Source organism: Numenius arquata, chromosome 4, assembly GCF_964106895.1.
Source record: "Numenius arquata chromosome 4, bNumArq3.hap1.1, whole genome shotgun sequence".
Classification (NCBI taxonomy): Eukaryota; Metazoa; Chordata; class Aves; order Charadriiformes; family Scolopacidae; genus Numenius; species Numenius arquata.
Genome location: NC_133579.1, coordinates 75,862,127 through 75,881,846, shown reverse-complemented (window position 1 = coordinate 75,881,846; position 19,720 = coordinate 75,862,127). Strand labels below are relative to the sequence as shown.

The window sequence follows — 19,720 nt, the reverse complement described above, 5'->3', positions numbered from 1 at the left end:
ACATGGCCTAAGGAAAGCAGACATCTCAGAAAACAATTCAGCATTTCATATAAATATATGTAAGGCTAAAATTAGACTTACCTTTTTTGTATGAAGCTGACTCCAATATATTCACTTATTAGGAATACAGCATAAGAAATGCTACTGTACCTTATTTATTTGTATTTGCAACCTTTTGCTGACTACGTACCTAATACCACAGAGAAAATGCTATCACAGCAGCTAAGTCAAAACTCAATATTCAAACAGTGTAAGCCTTATGGAAAAGAAAAATAAAGCAGAATATTAAAAAAAGAGGCAAAGAAAATATCATGCAACTGCATTTAGAAGTGGTGGCAAATCTCTGTCATTCCAGCTTTGCATTTCCTACCATGATTACAGTCCTACAGTCATCTATCAATCACGTCCACTCCGGTTTGTTTTTTCTTACAGAGGAGGGTGGGCATAATTCTTCTCTAAGCTCCTGGCCAAGCTAACAAGGCATGCACCCCAGCTTACCTGAGTCTAAGTGCCATGGGTCAGTAGCTGCCGACATTGGTGGGATGGTGAGTGGAGAAGCTCCGCAGTTGGATTCCACCAGTTCTCCTTGGATGTGGACGTGAGAGGAGGAGTTGGTTGGTCTCAGAGCTGCTTTCAGTGGAGCAATCTGGTTGAACTGTACTCTTGATAGGCAGCCAGTGAATCCTGGGGTGTTGTATTTATATATATCTTGGTCAATCTTCCCAATTTCTATGTGAAATTAAGGGAAAAAAAAAAAAAAAAGACTAATCAAAACAATTTACTGCTTTGGAAAGGATGGTTGGTCTGAACACTTGATTCCCAGGGCTCAGTTCCCAAGTCTCTCTCTCAGGAGACTGAAACGTGTCAGACCCTGCCAGGTTTTTTTACATTTCATTACAGATGGAAACCTCCAGGCCTTGATGTGACTCGGTTTCACAGCTATGCTATCATTAAAATGAAAGGCCGGCATGAAGGAGTCATCAGAGAACAAAAGGCCAGGAAAAAAAAAGTCCCTTCCCCAAGAAAAGGTGGTGAAAGAGAAGGCAGAGGGACAGTCATCGCCAGGATCTCTCCTCCCACCTGAAGTTGCTGCTGCGAGAGATGCCCCTTCCTTCACCCTGGCCCTCTCGGTGGGCCAGCACTACTCCCGTTCACTCCCGCTCCTCCTCACCACGAGACCACACGTCCCTTCGCCAGGAGATCATGCGTCCCTTCAGCCCGAGGTGGAAAACCATCCCTCTACAGCCTCCTTCTTTCCCCCACATTGGTAGGAGGTAAATGGTCTGAAGTTGGGGCAGGCGAAGTTTAGATTAGATATTAGGAAGAATGACTTTACAGAGAGAGCGGTCAGGCACTGGAACAGCCTGCCCAGGGAGGTGGTGGAGTTGCCATCCCTGGAGGTATTTAAGAAACGTGTAGACGTGGCACTTCAGGGCATGCTCTAGTGCCCGAGATTGTAGGGTGGTTTTGGTTTTTTTTTGGTGTATGGTTGGACTCGATGATCTCAAAGGTCCCTTCCAACCAGGAAGATTCTGTGCCTCCATGACAGGGCCTACACTGGCCATTCCGCACCCGGCTGCCGTGGGCTGACAGGGCAGCTGGCCGCCATGAGTGAGCTCCGCCACTGCTTTCTGAAACACCCACCCTCCACACAAGCCTGAGTAGCTTCCTCCCTTCTAAAACACCGGTTAAACCGATCCCAAAATGGTAGTCAGAAAACCTGGCACATGCCTTTACTGCTCAGGAACTGGCAGGCAGGAACCGGCAGGCCACTGGTGGCTGCTTTCTTTCTGCCAGGACTTGTTGCCTGAGTCACCACCAAAACAAAACCAGCACTCTTCATCAGCTGGCTGCCTTATTAGCATTTCAAAGCTTCACTGCAGTGTCCAATGTAGTATTTACATTACATTTACAGTGAGGAATTTGGCTTCCTTTCTTCTGTGGTAGCACAACATAAACGAAAATGACAATGTGGCAGCGTCCTGTTTGTGCTGTACCAGAGAGCAGCAGAGATGCTTCAAACGGCCTTCCTCTGGGTTGGCAGGGACAGGAGTCAATGGCCGGCCTTTGAAGTCATTGGAAAATAGTGCCAATACTATTGGAAAATACTGAGCTGAGCAAAGAAAGATGGTATCCCAGGGACAGAGCACAGGGAGCGGCCCCAGGTTGTTCAAAGGCAAGCTTTTCAGATAGAAACAATGATAAGGGTTTGAAAAATGGTGTTTCTGGAAAGAAATTATGTCTATAAATCACAAGATCACGTCATTAAAAAAAAGAAAGAAAGGAAAATGGGTGGGGCAGAGAAGGTTCTCCTGAGAGGTGTGAGAAAAAAGTGGGAAACCGAGTTTTATTGTAAGAGTTTGGGCAAGAGCTGGGAACAAAAGCACATCTTGGTTTTAGTTTTGCTACCAAAAAAAATCAAATCAGAGTTACTAGAAAACGCGTTACAAACCTTTTGCATGTTCAGTTCTAACGCATTACAAACCTTTCTGTGTTCAGTTCTAATCAAACCAGGATCAATTATATGAGCTCTGGGCTGCTGTCCGTGTTCCCTAAAAACTACCATGACACCCATGTCAGTGCTATTCCAAAGATTACCGATGGTTTAACATCAGGGATACATACGAGGCGTTTCAAGGCTACAAACCAGGCAGGGCACTTCAAATGTGCTTTATTTTTTGGTTTTACAAATTAAACATGAAGTGGGGGAAAACTGGGGGTAACTGGACAAATCTTGGGCACAATTAAAACAACTTACTGGTTTTCACACAGGACTAAGCTGTACCTTTTCTGTCTTTGCAACCATATTAGAACGATAAGCCTCCTTTCTCTGCTAGTGCTTATCCATCCTGTATCAATATCACAGCCACATTTCACCAGCTGTCAGTGTGCAGTGACTGTCACCTGTGACAAAGTGGAAGCACGCTCAGGACTCGGTGAGAGACTAACTTAAATACGTTTAAATCGTATTAGTCACGTGAGTCCTTCATCCAGCTCTCCTTTAAGGAGGTGGCTTGATCGAGCAGTTAGTATCACCTCCTTCAAAAATTTGATAATAAGTAAAAAACTCCCACGTGCATGCACACTTTCCACAGTTAGTAGAAAACCTGTACAAAAGGCAGAGTTCATGCATTTGAATGCTACTTGTAGACCATATCACTCAGACAAGGTTCCCACCTGACCACAATATTCACTGTCTCTTACTTCAATAAAATATTCATGGTATAGTCAGTGAATAGCTGCAATTTTGAGTAATCCTTATAATCTAAGAAACAGTTAGAAGAACATATTTCTCTTTAAGCACTGTAACCATTGTCAATAACAGTTTAGTGATTACCTTTTATTTATATTTTTATATATTCTGTGGAATTTCATGCGGGAATGCAAATAGCCTCCCACTCACAATCCGAAATGACAAGAACAAAAATCCATGAATATGATTGTGCTACTTTAGCAGCTTCAGCACCATTCTTCTCTAACTTCATGAATAATAAGTGAAGAATACTAGAACCTGAAAGAATTAAAGGAAAAAAAAACTCAAAAAATCCTAACACGGCACCTTGCTGAAGACCCGTATTTTTGTTCAAAACTTTCCCCAAATGATGGTTGACTCATGCAAATTTACCACCAGCTCGCATTGCATCCGTGCTAAAACGAGATGGATCGACTTCTGTGACTGCGAACATGTTCCTTCCCATGCGCATCCCATGGGGCTCAACACACCAATACTCTCTGATGTCAGGCCATTATACTTTGCTTCCCTGTGTGTTTGAGCTTGCTATAAACCCATCCCTGGAGAGTGTAATGATTATATAATGAAATAGGCCTTTGTTGTCATGACTAAAATTCAATTTTCTCCCTATAACAAAGGAGGGAGAAAAAGCAAAGATGACAATCACATTATTTAAAATAACGGGAAATGTACAACGCAACTACTTAGCATTGTTCTAATTTTCAGCATATAAGCTAGTGCAAAGTCATATAAGCATTATATATATAGTATTATATAGTCATGTAAGTATCATAGTTTATAGTATTATCATTACCTAATAGCAACATTAGTATTATTGCTTTCAGGTCTGATGCAGCAATCTTCTGCTGGCACCCTACCCACAAGCATTTCTTTTCCAAGTCATTCCAAAAGACTTCCAAAAATACCACTTAAAGACCTTTTTTAACTTCAGCTGGTTTTAACCATTTGCTCCCTTGACCATATAACCTGCTGAAGACCATCATTACAAGACAGAGACCGTTCAGGTGAACCCATTCTACCACAAATGCACTGCAGTATACAAATCCCTAACACTAAACATTCACACAATAATTATGCAACCGCCTACCCAGATGACTTAACATTTTAAAACTGTCTATAGCTAGTGAGCAGTATACTAAGAACCTCACAGATGTTGCCCCACATCTTGCATGTTATCATTCACGGAATATATACTCGACATCAATGACTTGTTATTTATGCTTTGTTATTTCTTTAACAGTGAAAAAAGATACAAGCATTTAATCCTCAGTTACTTGTTTTGATTTCCCACAGTTATGGCAGAAACATGCCACGTAGTGATTAAAATAGTACTATTTTTCTATTGAAAATTATGTGCTACTACTGGAGAAGCTCTTTTCCACCTAGGTGAAAAGATGTGAAGAACATCTATTTTCAAGGATGCTTATGATAGGAGGAACAATTAATGAGTACACAACAAGTTGAAATTCATCATTTTATAACTCTAGAAGAAAACAAGCCAAAATAAATTGTATAGAGGAAAAAAATGGGTCTGGACCTGTGTATAAATAACAAACATATACATAGCACATATCAATACTAATCAGTGTAATTAGGTTATCTGTTTTTTAAGACTTTTTGCCCTTACTACACTACCTGTAGATGCAGAGTTGGAGCTCCTGCCTAGGCACCATTACAAGAAAAACAAATAAACAATTTGGTTCAGATTATTACCAAAGTTGACCTAGTCAGCATGCATCCAACGAACTACTTGCAGCAGTAGACATTTTGCCAAATACAGTTATCTTCTGTTTCTCTCCCTTCTCTACTTTCCATATCCATCAGTGAAAGATTTACAGAGTAGCTCAATGGGCCCTGGTGCTTCTAATAGCACCAAAAGCTATAGCACTGCTGGAGAGGTCCAGCTCCACTTAATTCTACCACTTATTTTTTATACATTCTTGTAGCATCACTTAGAAAGACTAAAGAATGACAGCCTGATTTAGCAGAAGAAAAAAAGATGTAATTGGTCCCACAGCCCTGAGCAGGTTTTTGACAGATGAAACAGAAATGCTTTCTGTTTACGTAATCCTCCCCATGTGAGGATCCCAGAATGACTCCAAGTACACGAGGCTCTGCGGCACAAAGCCGTACAGTCCAGCACAGCGCTGTGCCACACCTGGAAAGACAGCCTTGGACTGTGTTATTCACTGACCTCGGAAAGAGGGAGAGGAGAGAGGGTCAGTCCTGAGAGAAGAGAGAAACACTCCCACTGCAAAACTTTGTAAACCTAAAAAACCCGTTTTTATTAAACATATGTGCTGAATATCTTTGCTGAGTATCTTTTCTATTCTAGCTCACCTGCGCATTCTTTTTCTTTATAGGGCTCCGAGATGCAGATCAATACAGAAAGTTATAATAAATTCTGAACCTTGCATAGTGATCAATGCACACAGAGAGGATCAAGGCGTCTATTTATTGTGAATTATGTTCCATTAGGAAGGAAATGTAACAGAACTTGAAGTACGGATTGTGGGTACACAAAACAATGTATGTAATAAATATCCTGTTATGAATTCCCTTGGAATTTTCCAGTGATGCCCTTCAAAATAGAAATAATGCACAGCTAAGGGTACTTTTAGCAGAGCAAGACTCTCAGTAAATGTTATAGCCATCTAGCTCTTCTTTCTTCTTTGACAGTGGGACAGCTCTGCCCGAAGTAGCACATCGCAGGACAGGGAGAAGAAAGATACTATATACTGGAGTGATTTTGGCTGTGATGAAAGATGCCTTTTAAACAAAGGAAAGTCTCAGCAGCACAACCAAAGCCCTTTCAGTTCAATTTACTAAAGACTCTTTCTTACACAGTTTTACGCAAGACATCATTTGAGTTTTGCTTTGAAAATGGTGAAAAATCCAGCTGTTTGGATTTAAGACAATGACCTATTCATATGTGCCCATTTACGCCCAGAAATACAACAGCTTAATGATTCTGGATAGTAGCCATATCGGTAGTGGGAGAAGTCCAGCTTTGGCACAGGGCGGTATTTCTGGCTGAACAACCGGGATGCTCTGCTATTTGACTTAAGATTAAGCATCCACTCAGTGGGTAGATAGAAGGTAATCCGTTATAAATCTCTATAACCCTTCAGCTAGTTGTACTAAATTGAGCCTAAATTATCTCTATATAGTATTTTAATAGACTGCACCGGTGAATTCACCAATTCAATTAAATGAACCACTAATGGCTTTTGGGTCAACCTTAGCGATAGATTTTCTCTTCAAAATAAAAGCACCATGTGCTCTCATGTCCCCTGTATTCAGAAAAATACCTTGTTACATTACCTGCTGCTCAAAGATCAGCCCAATTGGCATCTTAAGCATCTCTGTGTTACTGCGTCAGGCTCCACATAATAGAAAGCAGTTTAAATTCTGCTGAAAGAAAGCTATTGATTTCAAGAAGTCACAGCCCACTGAGATTACTAAAGCACTTTCTCTTATTTGCAGTATTTGATGTCTAGATGGAGGAGTTCAATGCAACGTCGAACCCTGACACATGCCGATACCCGAGTACTGGTGTGGCATAAAAAAAGTGAGAGAATACATAACTTAGCTTGAATCACATACAGTACACAGTCATAGGGAGAGCCTACTTGGGGTGGTATATATGTGCTAGACCAAAGCCACAGGGCTGAAAAGTCCATGTCAGTAGCAACTACTGTACAGCCAAAAGGAGGATAACACCAGACTAAGGGAAAATTGCGTTCTGACACATCGCCTGGGTCTTCTGATGAACATCCTCCAGTATGGAGATCATGCCCCTGCTTGCTTACTGGCTGTTTATATCTTCTCTGTCCTAAGATCAACAATTTCTATAAAAAAAACATATTAATACCACTTAACTGTGTAGATACCACATATGGTATCAGATCTGCCAAACACCTGCAGCACAAAGCAAAGAAGCCAAACTCCCAGAACAATGTTTAATGAACTGCAGTTAATGTAAAACCGCAAGGCATAGACGGGCGCTGAACTAAGGTACTGTAAATACTTCCCACGGTGCTCACGCTTCCTTGGCTTTTAATGTCAGTCTCCGTGGCGGTACAGTAAGTGGTACAAACCGAGTACTGAACCCAGTGGTACAACCAGAGTACAAAACAACAGGAACCGTTATTTCCTCCGTTACTCAAATCTGAGCTAGCGCATACTGTTCTGCGGACACCGGCACCGGCCGAACACGATGCTCGTTTAAGGAGAACGTGTTACAGGGGGTGCTGGGGACAGTGATGGGGCGAGCGACCGCTGACAACAGGGACTTGGGCTTCACAGGACCCAAGTGCAAAAGACTATCAATTCCTCTTTATGTGAAAACTGAAATCACACATAGCAGACACGCTTTTTCAGTCCACCGGCCTGCAAGGGGCAGGTGATATCTGAATGCCTCCCCACATGTCCCTTTCCTGTCCCGCTAATGCACTTATGATGCGGAGGGGCCTGCGGGGATGGAGTAAACGCGGTGAGAAGCTGCGAGGTGGCCTCCAGCCCCCATGGGGCTGGGAGAGCCATCCCGTCACTCCCTCTTCTGGCACATGTTGCGAGAGACTTTCCGTCCCCTTTGCCCTGGGACCCTTGATCAGATCCTTAAGTCAGGTACCTTCAGACACGTCTACACCCGATTGCTTTCCAGAGCCTTCAGGTACTGCCCACAGTATGGCCCTATTGTGTGACGTGGTCCTTCCGTGGCTATTTTAACCTTTTCTTTCTAACTTCATGTTACTTTTATGGTTTTCTTTTATAAGAAATTATAGCTTGTACGGAATAATTTTGTTTAGACAGTTTATATCTAGACTGACAAACTCCCTGACCACCCACTGAAACATGGAGAAGATGCTATTTGTGGTGTATGAAGCACCGTGCCAGAAACCAAAGGCAGTAACACTAACCCAGCAGCGCCAACCGACAGCGCTGCACAGCAAACACACAGCGCTCTCATTTGCTGCCTGACACTTAAGAAATGGCCTTATCCACAGCGCAAGAAAAGAAAAATTACTTATGAAGACTGTAACAGCTTAGTGCATATTTCAGTTGCAGCAGCAGCTTTATCAGCATTGCCGAAACAAAGGCCATTTCTGTATTAAATTTTTCTGATACTTTCCGCGCAAGCTGGAAATGATTGAACCAGGTGAAAAATACACAGGATTAGAGAACCTGAGCTGGCCTGAGAGCTGCACTGTGGGCCTGGAACGTGCCCAAAACCCAGCCTCCGGCAGAGGAGCTACAGCTTTCAGGTCACGCTGTCATGCAGATAGTAAATCATCAATGTGAACTGTACTCCTATCAGAGTCCCATTATTGCAGAAATAATAAAGACCAGTGCTGGGCTGCAGCTCCTCAGTCAAAAAAGGGTCTGTGGAGAACGCTATGAAACGGAGATGTTATTTGACAGAGGCCTGGTTTCACATTGCCACAAACGAAAAGGGTTTGAGAACAATAACTTGGATTTTTTTTCTGTATTGATGGTATAGTTATTGAATGCTTCAAGATTTCATACTGGATGTATGATTTCCTGGAATTTTCCAGTTTAAAATTTCATGTGTAGCCAACAACAGTTATTATTTAGGAATTCACACTGCCTTTTAACGAAAAGGGAATTAAGCGATGCTTAGTAATTGCCTTGTAAAACTCCACAAAACTAAGGCCAACAGTAAAAGTGAGCATCGCTCTTTCAAGGAAACAAGTATTATTCTTCACATGGTGCTATCGAGTCACTGTGTGACCTTGAACCAGTCAAGGTTACACTGCCTCTTAGCAGGACATAGAGAATTCCCCCTGCCCTCCAGTCAAGGTGTGTCTCGCTTGAGATGTTTTGAGATCTAAGTGAAAAAGGTATGGGCATTGCTTTTAAATGTGAAAATAACATGAAACAGTTTTTTTAAACATTCCACAAACTTCTAATGACTTTGTAAAGGTCACTAGTGGAAGAACAGATCGTACATTTCCATTGATAAAAAAGGAAAGCTCTCCCAAGGGTAATGGAACAATGCAAAATCAGGGCAAAAGCGAAGAAATACCAAGTTTCTAGAGACCCTTCTGATGCCAAGGAGTGGTGCCTAACAAGCCGACATCAACTGGAAGTCCTGATGTTGGCAGAAGTCTCCAAATGTTCCCACTGAAGAGTGGTCCCCGAGAAGCGCTCCCCTGGGGGCAGAACCTCAACGGGAGCGAACAGTCAGCTCTGTGCCAGTGGGACCAAAGTCCCCACGGGTTTGGAGGAAGAGTGACCTCACCGTGCATTACCCTTTGTAACCAACTGTGAGTGGTACGGTCATTTCATAAACTTGTGTAACATTTTATTTCTCCTCTAGACAACTAATCATTCTCTCCGGGTACCGGCGGTAAAAAGCTCAGCCTGTTGTTTAAAGCAGGAATCCCAAACCTAAGGAGAGCTAAAGACAAAGGACACCCACCTAGATGATAGCCTGAGCTGACAGAACAGGACACGCTCATATTGTCCAGTCAGGCTGTGCCACGTACTTTGACTGCAAACCCTCCCGAGGGCTAATGGAAATCTTCTGACTGAGAAGCAAAGTGGTCAGTATCCAGTGATGTAACCCAGGCTGCAGACATCAGCAGGTTTCAAGGCCAAACTGCATAACAGTTATCTCACAGTTAGCTTCAAGAACAATCTTTTTTTTTTTTTTTTTTTCTACCTCATCCTTTATCCTCTTCACATGATGCAAGAGCAATGGGATCATGGGTGGAGGGCAGCAGAAGGAGAGCCACCACCAGGTGTTTCATCCACAACAAAGAATTAAATGTTTCATCTACTTTTTGTCTGCAGGCAGGCTCTAGCAGAGCGAGAGGAAGCAGATGATGGGGGAGGAGAAAAAATTCTACAGCCAGAATTTCTTTAAAAAAAACCCACAAGCAACCCACAAATCTAAATGAATGACAAAATAACTGAGTAATTTTATCATCATAGATATCACTACAAAAAAGTAAACGTTGTCACCACAGACAAAGCATGCTTAGAATTGGCTGGGACACTGTATTCCAGCAAGATGTATATGCCCATTCTAATTTATGCTCGTATAAATAATCTTCACAGCATCTTTCATAAATCTTAGAGAAGGACGTAACAGAGATAGAGGTAGCATCACTATGCAACAGAAATACGCAGTTTCATTCATATGGTTTGCCTAAATGTGCTTTTATATCTTACAGAGGCTGGCTGAACCATAACTCAACAAATGTTCCGCAGGCCAGAAAAGAAATAAATAATCAAATAAGACTCTTGTAGCCTGTAGTCAAACGTAACACGTCTTGGCCAAACTCCAGTGTGTTTAGTTATACTGTGCTTTTGTTAAAACTACATTAAAATAATATCATTTCAGTCTGATTGTTACTTTGTGGTTTAATGGATACCCTTCTATGATTATTTGCAAATGTCCTCACACTACACTTCGTTCTATATCACCAGCCTCAAATATCTTAACAAAACTGCAGTCTCATCAAAGAGCAGGCAGGCTGAAATTCCCTCTTTTGCCTCCCTCCTCTCTTGCTTTCCTACTGTCTTACTTGGAGATGGTGAAAAAGCTAGAAAAACCATTTGAAGAAAATTCATGGTATGAAACTAAAACTGGGAAATGATTTTGCAGTAATGCATTATTTTTCTTCATATATCATGTACACCTCACATTAACCTTCAGTGTTCTTAAAAGTTTTGGGGTTTTTATTTTTTATTATAAAGGTAAGGATCTGCAATCTGTTTGTTAAGAAACCACTAACAGGGATGTTAGTATCATAAAGACAAAACTTCTTAATCAGTCCCACACAATTTTTCTTATTTATTTAATTCAAAAGAAATCCACAGCTACTGCACCTGCAATGTTGAAATTCAGGTCCAATTTATCCCAAAGTTTTTTGGGAACTGACTTTTTTCAGAAGGTTTGCACACTGGCACATTCTGAACTAGCAATGACCTTTCTAAGTAGTGATAATTTTAATTCAGTTATCAAAAGCCTGAAAACAGCACGCAAACGAAAAGCAGAATGCCAGCAAGGATGAGAATGCTACAACTTAATAGGTCACTTTTCTTTCAACATTTTCATTCTGTTTGCTTTACTTATTCAGAATTTATTTTTTCTCAGAGCAAAAGCTCTACTTTTTGTATAGACAATACCAATCTATATGTAGTACTGAAAAATACCATTTAACAATTGGAAAAATACTGTAGGACAATGCAGGAAAAAAAAAGAATCAATTTCATTTCTTAGAAGCAATTTCTTTTATGCTTTTTTTCCAGTATTGTATGCTTCACAACTTGAAGCTGAGCAATTTATATTTGAACAGTCTCTATTACGTCTCAAAGTCAATGATGGGGTTGATCCAAGAAACGCTAAAGGCTTTTGCTTCTTTTCTTTGTCACAAGTATGCACATGTGAAATGCTCTTTTGTATTTCCTCTGCTGGAAGATGCTTATGTGCAATAAATTCACTCCTGAAATGTATTGCTATTAGATGCACAATATAAAATTATCATAAAAATTTAACAGCCACTTTAGATAGATTGACTTATCTAGTTCATTGTTCTCTCTTCAAAAAACAGGTGACTGACAGTAGATGATTCAAAAATAGTATAACAGCATGGGGCACGTAAAATAATCCTCTGCCAGAATACCTTTTCAGCTTCTCATAAACACGGGCTTTAAACCTTTCTGAGATGAAGTCTGCATCTTAGAATCATAGAATGGCTAGAGTTGGAAAGGACCTCAAAGATCATCTAGTTCCAACCCCCCTGCCATGGGCAGGGACACCTCCCACCAGACCAGGTTGCTCAAAGCCCCATCCAGCCTGGCCTTGAACACCTCCAGGGATGGGGCATCCACAACTTCCCTGGGCAACCTGTTCCAGTGCCTCACCACCCTCACTGTAAAGAATTTCTTCCTTATATCTAATCTAAATCTCTTCTCTTCCAATTTAAAACCATTGCCCCTTGTCCTGTCACCACTCTTCCTGACAAAGAGTCCCTCTTCAGCTCTTCTGTAGGCTCCCTTCAGGTATTGATAGGCTGTTATAAGGTCTCCCCGGAGCCTTCTCTTCTCCAGGCTGAACAACCCCAGCTCTTGGCTTTTATATTTAGCAGAACCGTCTCCCGTGAAGTTGTCCAACCTTTTTGGAAATCATTAATGCTTCTGGCCTCCACGGCATCCCACGCCAGTGAGTTCCAGTGCTGAACCACTTGCTCTGGGACAATCAACCTCCTGCAGCTCATTTTAACGCCTGGCGAGGTAACTGAGTGTCTGAACTTCTCATGTTGTGGAAAGCACTGCACACCCCCACCATTATAGGACTGCACTGTATCAAGATTCGAGTAGAGCAACTACATCACCTAAAAAGAGTGCTCTCAACCACTGGCTTAAAAGAAGCCTTCATGCACTTTAGTTAGAGTGGCAAAGCCCTGCAGAAGACCCTCACCACCTCTAGGCAGTGGAAACCACGATTCCATAAAGAATGAAATGTAAAAGCATTACACTGCGATCTGGAAACCAAAAATGCTCCCTCGTTCAACAGATACACTGGGGATGAAAGAAAGAAGAGTGGTTCGATGGCAGCGAACAAATCTCACTCCATGAGAAACAGTAAGGAAGCATACTACCTTTTCCAGTCCCACCAATCTTGGGTTTAATACATAGCTTGACCAGACCTTTACTGGTTTTCAGATCAGATGCAGAATATTGCATGCCAGGCATCCTCAGCGTGCATATTTTTGCAATTTCTATGATCTGCTCATCCACAGTCTTACTCAGTAGGTAACAATAACAGACATTTTGACAAAAAGACAGACAGAGCTGGGCGTGTGGAGGGATGATGGAAGAACAGGACCAGGCAACATGCAAGGACTAACTCACCGACTACCTCTGCATCTCATTAGATGGTGTAAACTCAACTCTTACAGCTGACCTAAATCAAACTATGCACTACCAACATGCTTTATCATTATAATAATAATGATTATTATTATTATTACATGCAGGCATTGAACGATATTCTGGAGTAGACTCTAAGGGTACAATGCAATTTGCAGTACGATGGCTTTGTTAACAAACTGCAGCAAGTGCTCCCACCCAAATACTGAAACCGAGCTTTGGGTGTTTCTAATCTCAAACCTAATGGATTTCTTTGGAGGGACAGGGAAACCTCCGACCAAGCTCCAATAAATATAAAAAAGATTAGAATTACGGCATCTCGTTATGCTTGCTCTAGCAGAGAGATACATTAAAGCAGTACATTAAGTTAGTTCAAGAAATACTGTCATTTGCTTTTTTTTTCCTTAAATCTTGTACTAGATTAAGCACTCGGCGTCACATCAGCTGGACTGGAAAGCAGACATGTCTAACAGGACTGCTCATTAACTTGCTTCTTTTACAACCAGTTCGTATAAAAATGAACAAAAACTTACAGGTGGGTGGCAGCATCAGCACCAGAAGATGAGCCTAAATCAGATTGCCCTTCTTGAGCCGCCCCTCTCTCTTCCCTCCCAGCTCCCCCATTAAACTGAGCCCCAGGCACATCGTTCGCCCCACCACCACCGGCAAGGGCGGGCGGGCGGGTCGAGGTCTCCGCGGCGTGTGGCCACACGCCGCGGAGACCTCGACCCGCCCGCCCGCCCAGGCTGAGAACTGACGCCAGCTCATCACACGAGTGCCCCAAGCCCCGCCTGGGGTGCCCCGGCAGGAGCAACCCCGCGGGCTGTCGCGTCCCCCCGCCTCGCAGGGCAAGCCTTCCCCCTCCCTCCCTCCATCCATCCATCCATCCCTCCCTCCATTCCATTCCCCCCATCCAGACTACCTGCCGTCCTCCCGGCCCTACCCGCCCGGGAGCCGCGGGGCAGCGGCGGGGAGCGGTGGGGAGCGGAGCCTCCTCCCCAGACCTGCCGGCTGCGGGAGCGCCGCGGCGTGCGGGCGGAGCGGGGAGGGGAATACACGGACTGGATCCGACGCGGGAGCGGGCGGGGGGAGCGGAGCGGAGCGGGGCAGCCGGCGGCGGGCGTGCAGCCTCCCGGCCCCTGTCTCCCCGCCTCGGTGACGCCGCTGCGGGGAGGCGCCGGGGCCCCGCCGCTCCGCGGTGAGAGCCGCAAGCTGCCCGCAGCCAGGGGGAAAGGTACAGGTCTGGCTCGGCCACCCCCTTTGCCTTTCAGCCGTGCCTTTGTTGGTTTGGGTTTTTGTTTGGTTTGGGTTTTTTTTTTTAGTTTGCTTTTAGGTTTTTTTTTTTTGTGGTTTTTGGGGGTTTTTTTTAGTGCTAAAGGGGAATTAAAGGTTTGAGATCATCTTCGTAGAAGACGCTGCTCAAGAGCCGATACTGTTAAGAAGCCGTTCTCTGCCGAAAAGCAGCCAGGTAGCTGTTTTGGTTTTTTTTGGGTTTTTTTGGTTTTTTTGTTTTTTTTTAATAGCTGAAGGTTATTTTGGTATTTGGTGAGTTTTTTAAAAGGTAGAGTTCAAATACTTTAGCTTGTAATTTACTCACATACAAGGGCGTGGAAAGCCAAATTTCCGACACCGGAGGGACGGGATGTCATTCAGGGGGACCTGGACAGGCTGGAGAGGTGGGCCCAGTTGAACCTCATGAGGTTCAACAAAAGCAAGTGCAGGATTCTGCACCTGGGAAGAAACAATCCTCAGTATAAATACAGCCTGGGGGATGAGGTGTTAGAAAGCAGCCCTGAGGAAAGGGACTTGGGGGTGCTGATGGACGAGAAGCTGGACATGAGCAGGCAATGTGCTCTCACAGCCCAGAAGGCCAATCCCATCCTGGGCTGCATCAAAAGAAGTGTTGCCAGCAGATCCAGAGAGGTGATTCTGCCACTTTGCTCTGCTCTGGTGAGACCTCACCTGGAGCACTGTGTGCAGGTCTGGAGCCCTCAATATAGAAAGGACATGGACCTGATGGAGCGGGTCCAGAGGAGGGCCACCAAAATGATCAGGGGGCTGGAGCACCTCTCCTATGAGGACAGGCTGAGGGAGCTGGGGTTGTTCGACTTGGAGAAAAGGAGGCTCCGGGGAGACCTCATAGCGGCCTTCCAGTACCTGAGGGGGGCTACAGGAAGGCTGGGGAGGGTCTGTTTCCAAAGGCCTGCAGTGACAGGACGAGGGGCAATGGTTTTAAGCTGGAGAAGGGGAGATTTAGATTGGATATTAGGAAAAAATTCTTTACCGTGAGGGTGGTGGAACACTGGAACGGGTTGCCCAGGGAGGTGGTTGAGGCCCCTTCCCTTGAGATATTCAAGGTGAAGCTCGACGAGGCCCTGGGCAACCTGGTCTAGTTGGGGGTGTCCCTGCTGACTGCGGGGAGGTCGGACTAGATGACCTTTGGAGGTCCCTTCCGGCCTGGACCAATCTATGAATCTATGAACCTTCAATAGAATGGTTTCTGAAAAGTCAAAATTACTGAGACAACTTCACTTGTTCGGTTTTGATACGAAAGAAAGGAGGCAGCAGCCTGCCTGCAGGGCACTGGGAAAAGCAGGGGCTGAAATAGCCAATTCCCAACACAACAGCCGGAGATGGTTAGACCACCTCTTCCTCCTCTCCCCTCTTCAGACTGACAAGTACCTGCTGGCTCTCTCCTCCTCTCCCAGCTGCACCTTCCTCCCCTCATCGCTGCTCCATGGCCCGTGCTGCCAAAGGGAGAGTGTGCCTGGTGCTGGAGAGGAGGGGAGGAAGGCAGAAGGAGCAGGTACAACTTGGGGATTGGCATAACCTCTGAAGAGCCAACAGCAGCGCAGGCTACAGCTCCTGCGGGATGGCTGGCCTTGGCCGTTGCTTCTCCGCTGCTCATCTCGCTGCTACCCACGCTGTGTGTTGGCTCCGGCGGGGATGCAGATGCTGCACAGCTCTGGGGGAAGGATGCTGCCAGCGCTGACTCACACCGAACGTATCGCTGCAGCCAACAAAATGCCCTGGCCAGGGGACAGATTGTTACGTGGGCCTGCTCAGCTTTTTCTCCAGTGAGGAGCAGAAGCAAGCGAGTAAAGCCAAAAAAATTCGTGCTTTACCAGAAGAGTGCCGTAATGGGAATAAGTGATCTAGGAGGAACCAGGATGGAGGAAACGTGGAACCAGAGTTTCAGATCATAAGACCTGTCACTCCAGAATTCAAGCAAGAGATGATGGTGCTCATCAGCAGGACCTCATCTGAGCCCTTTGTTCAGCAGGCGTGGTGTTGCATTCAGCTGCAGCAATTCAACTCACAATTTCAGTGTCCTGCCCCCATCCTGGAGGTCTCTATATTGTCCAGAACAGCAAAACTCTCACAAGGTCACTGCTGAATCATTCAGCTCTCACTGCAGAGAAATACCCATCTCCGCAGCACCTTAGAGCGGTTTTAGATCTATTCCAGAAGAAAAGCAGTAGCTTCTCCTCTCCACGTTTTTAGAGCAGCAGTACTGGATTCCTCACAGTATTGCCTACATATTCTCACAGGCTTTTTTGTTCTATCTTTTTTTTGTGTGTGTGTGTGTGTGTGTTAAAAGGAGACCACTCATTGGAAACACAGTTTAAAGTGTGAATTATATTTTTTTCGGGGGGCGGGGGGGGGTATTGCAAGTGTTTGCACTTTTACAAATGCCCCCCACACATGCAGTGTGCCCAGGTGGCCAAAAAGGCCAACAGCATCCTGGCCTGTATCAAGAACAGTGTGGTGAGTAGGACCCGAGAGGTGATCGTCCCCCTGTACTCGGCACTGGTGAGACCCCACCTCGAGTACTGCGTCCAGCTTTGGGCCCCCTACCACAGGAAAGACATTGAGGGGCTGGAGCAGGTCCAGAGAAGGGCAACGAAGCTGGTGAGGGGTCTGGAGCACAAGTCTTGTGAGGAGAGGCTGAGGGAGCTGGGGTTGTTCAGTCTGGGGAAGAGGAGACTGAGGGGAGACCTTCTCGCTCTCTACAACTCCCTGAAAGGAGGCTGTAGAGAGGCGGGGGTCGGTCTCTTCTCCCAAGTTACAGATGATAGGACAAGGGGCAATGGCTTCAAGTTGCGCCAGGGGAAGTTCAGGTTGGATATTAGGAAATATTTCTTTACTGAAAGGGTTGTCAGGCATTGGAATGGGCTGCCCAGGGAGGTGGTTGAGGCACCATCCCTGGAGGTATTCAAGAGAGGAGTTGACATAGTGCTTGGGAATATGGATTAGTGTTGGGTGGTGTGGTGTGTGGTGGTTTTGTTTTTGTTTTTTTGTGTTGTGGTTTTTTTTTTTTTTTTTTTTTTTCATTGGTTGGACTAGATGATCTTAAAAGGTCCCTTCCAACCTCTGTGATTCTGTGATTCTGTGATTCTTTAATTTGATCTGTTTCCTTCACCTCTGGTTTGTGCTGTATCAGTAAGGACGTATCTTGAAGAGTGTTTGCCATAGCATTTCGTTAACACCACTGCAGCCACCAGCGGGTGCTTTCCTCACTGAATCACCACAAAACGATCATATAATTAAAATTCTGCGAGGCTCACCTCTTGACTAGAAACTCAGCACGGCTGATCTTTTCTGCGAGAAAATAGCAGCAGCAGTAAATACTTGACTGAAGGGCTTCTCCCTGTTTGGGTTTATTATACAGGGATGCAAAATTGAGGACTTTATTGAACAAAACTGACATTGACAGTACATACAATCTATGCATTTCTGAGGAGGTGGCAATTTGAGACCTGTAAACCAGCTGCCATCGTAATTTTACTGAGGTCTGTCTTTTACCTTTGGTTGTTCTGAACCAAGTCAGCTTTGATGCAATAAAACTGGGTCCTGTTCTGCACGGGCACACGACGTCCTGGTCTGCCTGAGCATTCGACACAGAAAACCCTCCGAGAGCTTCCTTGGGCCCCACAAGTACTGCATGAACCCGCTCATTTTTATAATGAAAAAATAATTAGTAAATTAGAGGATTCTCTAACTGGTGGGTGGTTGGTTTTAAGAATCCTCGCAGAGACAACACGAACTTTGTGCATGCAGCAGTTCAGCCACAGGTAGCGAAGAAGGCACTCTTTTGGAGTTTAAGAGAGAGCTGAAAGGTCTCTCAGCACGGCAAGCTGCAGTTCAGAGATACTCAGGCTACATTTAAGTGACTCGGCCCAAGTACTGGGAGCAGTTTAGCGGTATTTATTCTACCTCTTGGAAGTATAAACCAATAATTTAGTAGAAAAAGACCATGCCAGAATCAATTTTTAATTGCCTGTATTCATAAGCTCAGAATCTGAGATATAAACAAAGGGAATGGAAAATTCTCCGTTATAATTACATTCTGGAGAGACAATTTCCTTGACAGGAATGTTAATTTCTGGCTACAGGATGCTGAGGACAGCTTGAGATAGACAGTAAGGAAGGAGCACATGGCTGGTGGGTTTCTGTTGGTGAATAACTCAAACTAGCATGATCGTAAGTGCAGGTGTTCCAACTTGTATGTTAATGAAGGCCATGAAAAGAGGTTGACAGGTGTGTCTGCTGTGTGTGGAAACAATCCACTCATTCTCGTTTCCTAGAGACTTCAGTTTGGGATGCTTGTGCTGGGATCCTGTGCAGCCACTAGTGAAGCATCATTAGATTATTGAAAAAAAAAATTTTTTTTCCCTAAAAATTTTACTGACTACAACATAAGGTAATTAGTTTGGACTTCATTATGATGGATAAAGATGACTTCATCACCAGACTGGAAGATGGTGGTTGCCTAGGGACCAACAATCATAACCTGATTATGTTCATTATGTGATGTATGTGCTTTAAAAAGCCCAACTGGCCAAAGCCGAGGCAAATAACGAGCAGCAGTGAGAGGGAGAAATCCATGGATGGAAGTGGATGTTTAAGAATAGTTGGTATCTCAAAGAGCAAGGCTGCACACTTCTGAGACTTTATGCTTGTATCGTGAGGACACGACAGTCCTTTTAATCAGAAAAAAGCGCCAAATAGAATCTAAACCATACATGCTTATTTGGATCTATATACTAATGTTCTCTAAAAAATCCTGGGTGTAAACTGAAGAGATTACTGTCCCTACAGCATACGATAGACCTTTAAGCGCTGGAGAAGTTACAGAAGACCGGAAGAGTCCTTAGGTCCTTTCAAAAAAAAAAGAAAATTGTTAAAAAATGAGATGATTACCTATTGGATATTTAGCATCCTACCACTTTTCTTAAAAGCAGTGGAAGAATTCTCTAAAAGTGTAGAATTCTATAAGTAACAAAGGAATTAAAAAATTAATAAGTAAATAAATGAAATCTTCAAATAAATTAATAAATAAAAATGTTTCCTTAAATAAATTTCAAATTTCAGACTTTGAGTACAAGTTCAGTCAAGATAAATAACTATAAATGGACTATATTTTAGAAGGATGTATGTGCCTTTATAGCATGTTGGATTAATGAAATTAGAATCCACAATGTCAATAAAGCACATACTCAGTGGAAGCAAATCATGGATCTGAAGCTTAGAAGCTTAGAAGCTACCTAAGAAGGTACA

The 19,720-nt window shown here is 43.9% G+C and overlaps 1 protein-coding gene across 1 annotated transcript in view; it reads right to left on the bottom strand.

The window, feature by feature from the left end:
• CNTNAP2 (contactin associated protein 2) overlaps positions 1-19,720 on the bottom strand; it is an 864,917-nt gene that overhangs the window by 16,943 nt on the left and 828,254 nt on the right. Inside the window, exon 22 of the mRNA XM_074146844.1 lies at positions 499-729. Within this exon, the coding sequence (XP_074002945.1) occupies positions 499-729 (231 nt within the window). The remainder of the gene's footprint in view (positions 1-498; positions 730-19,720) is intronic.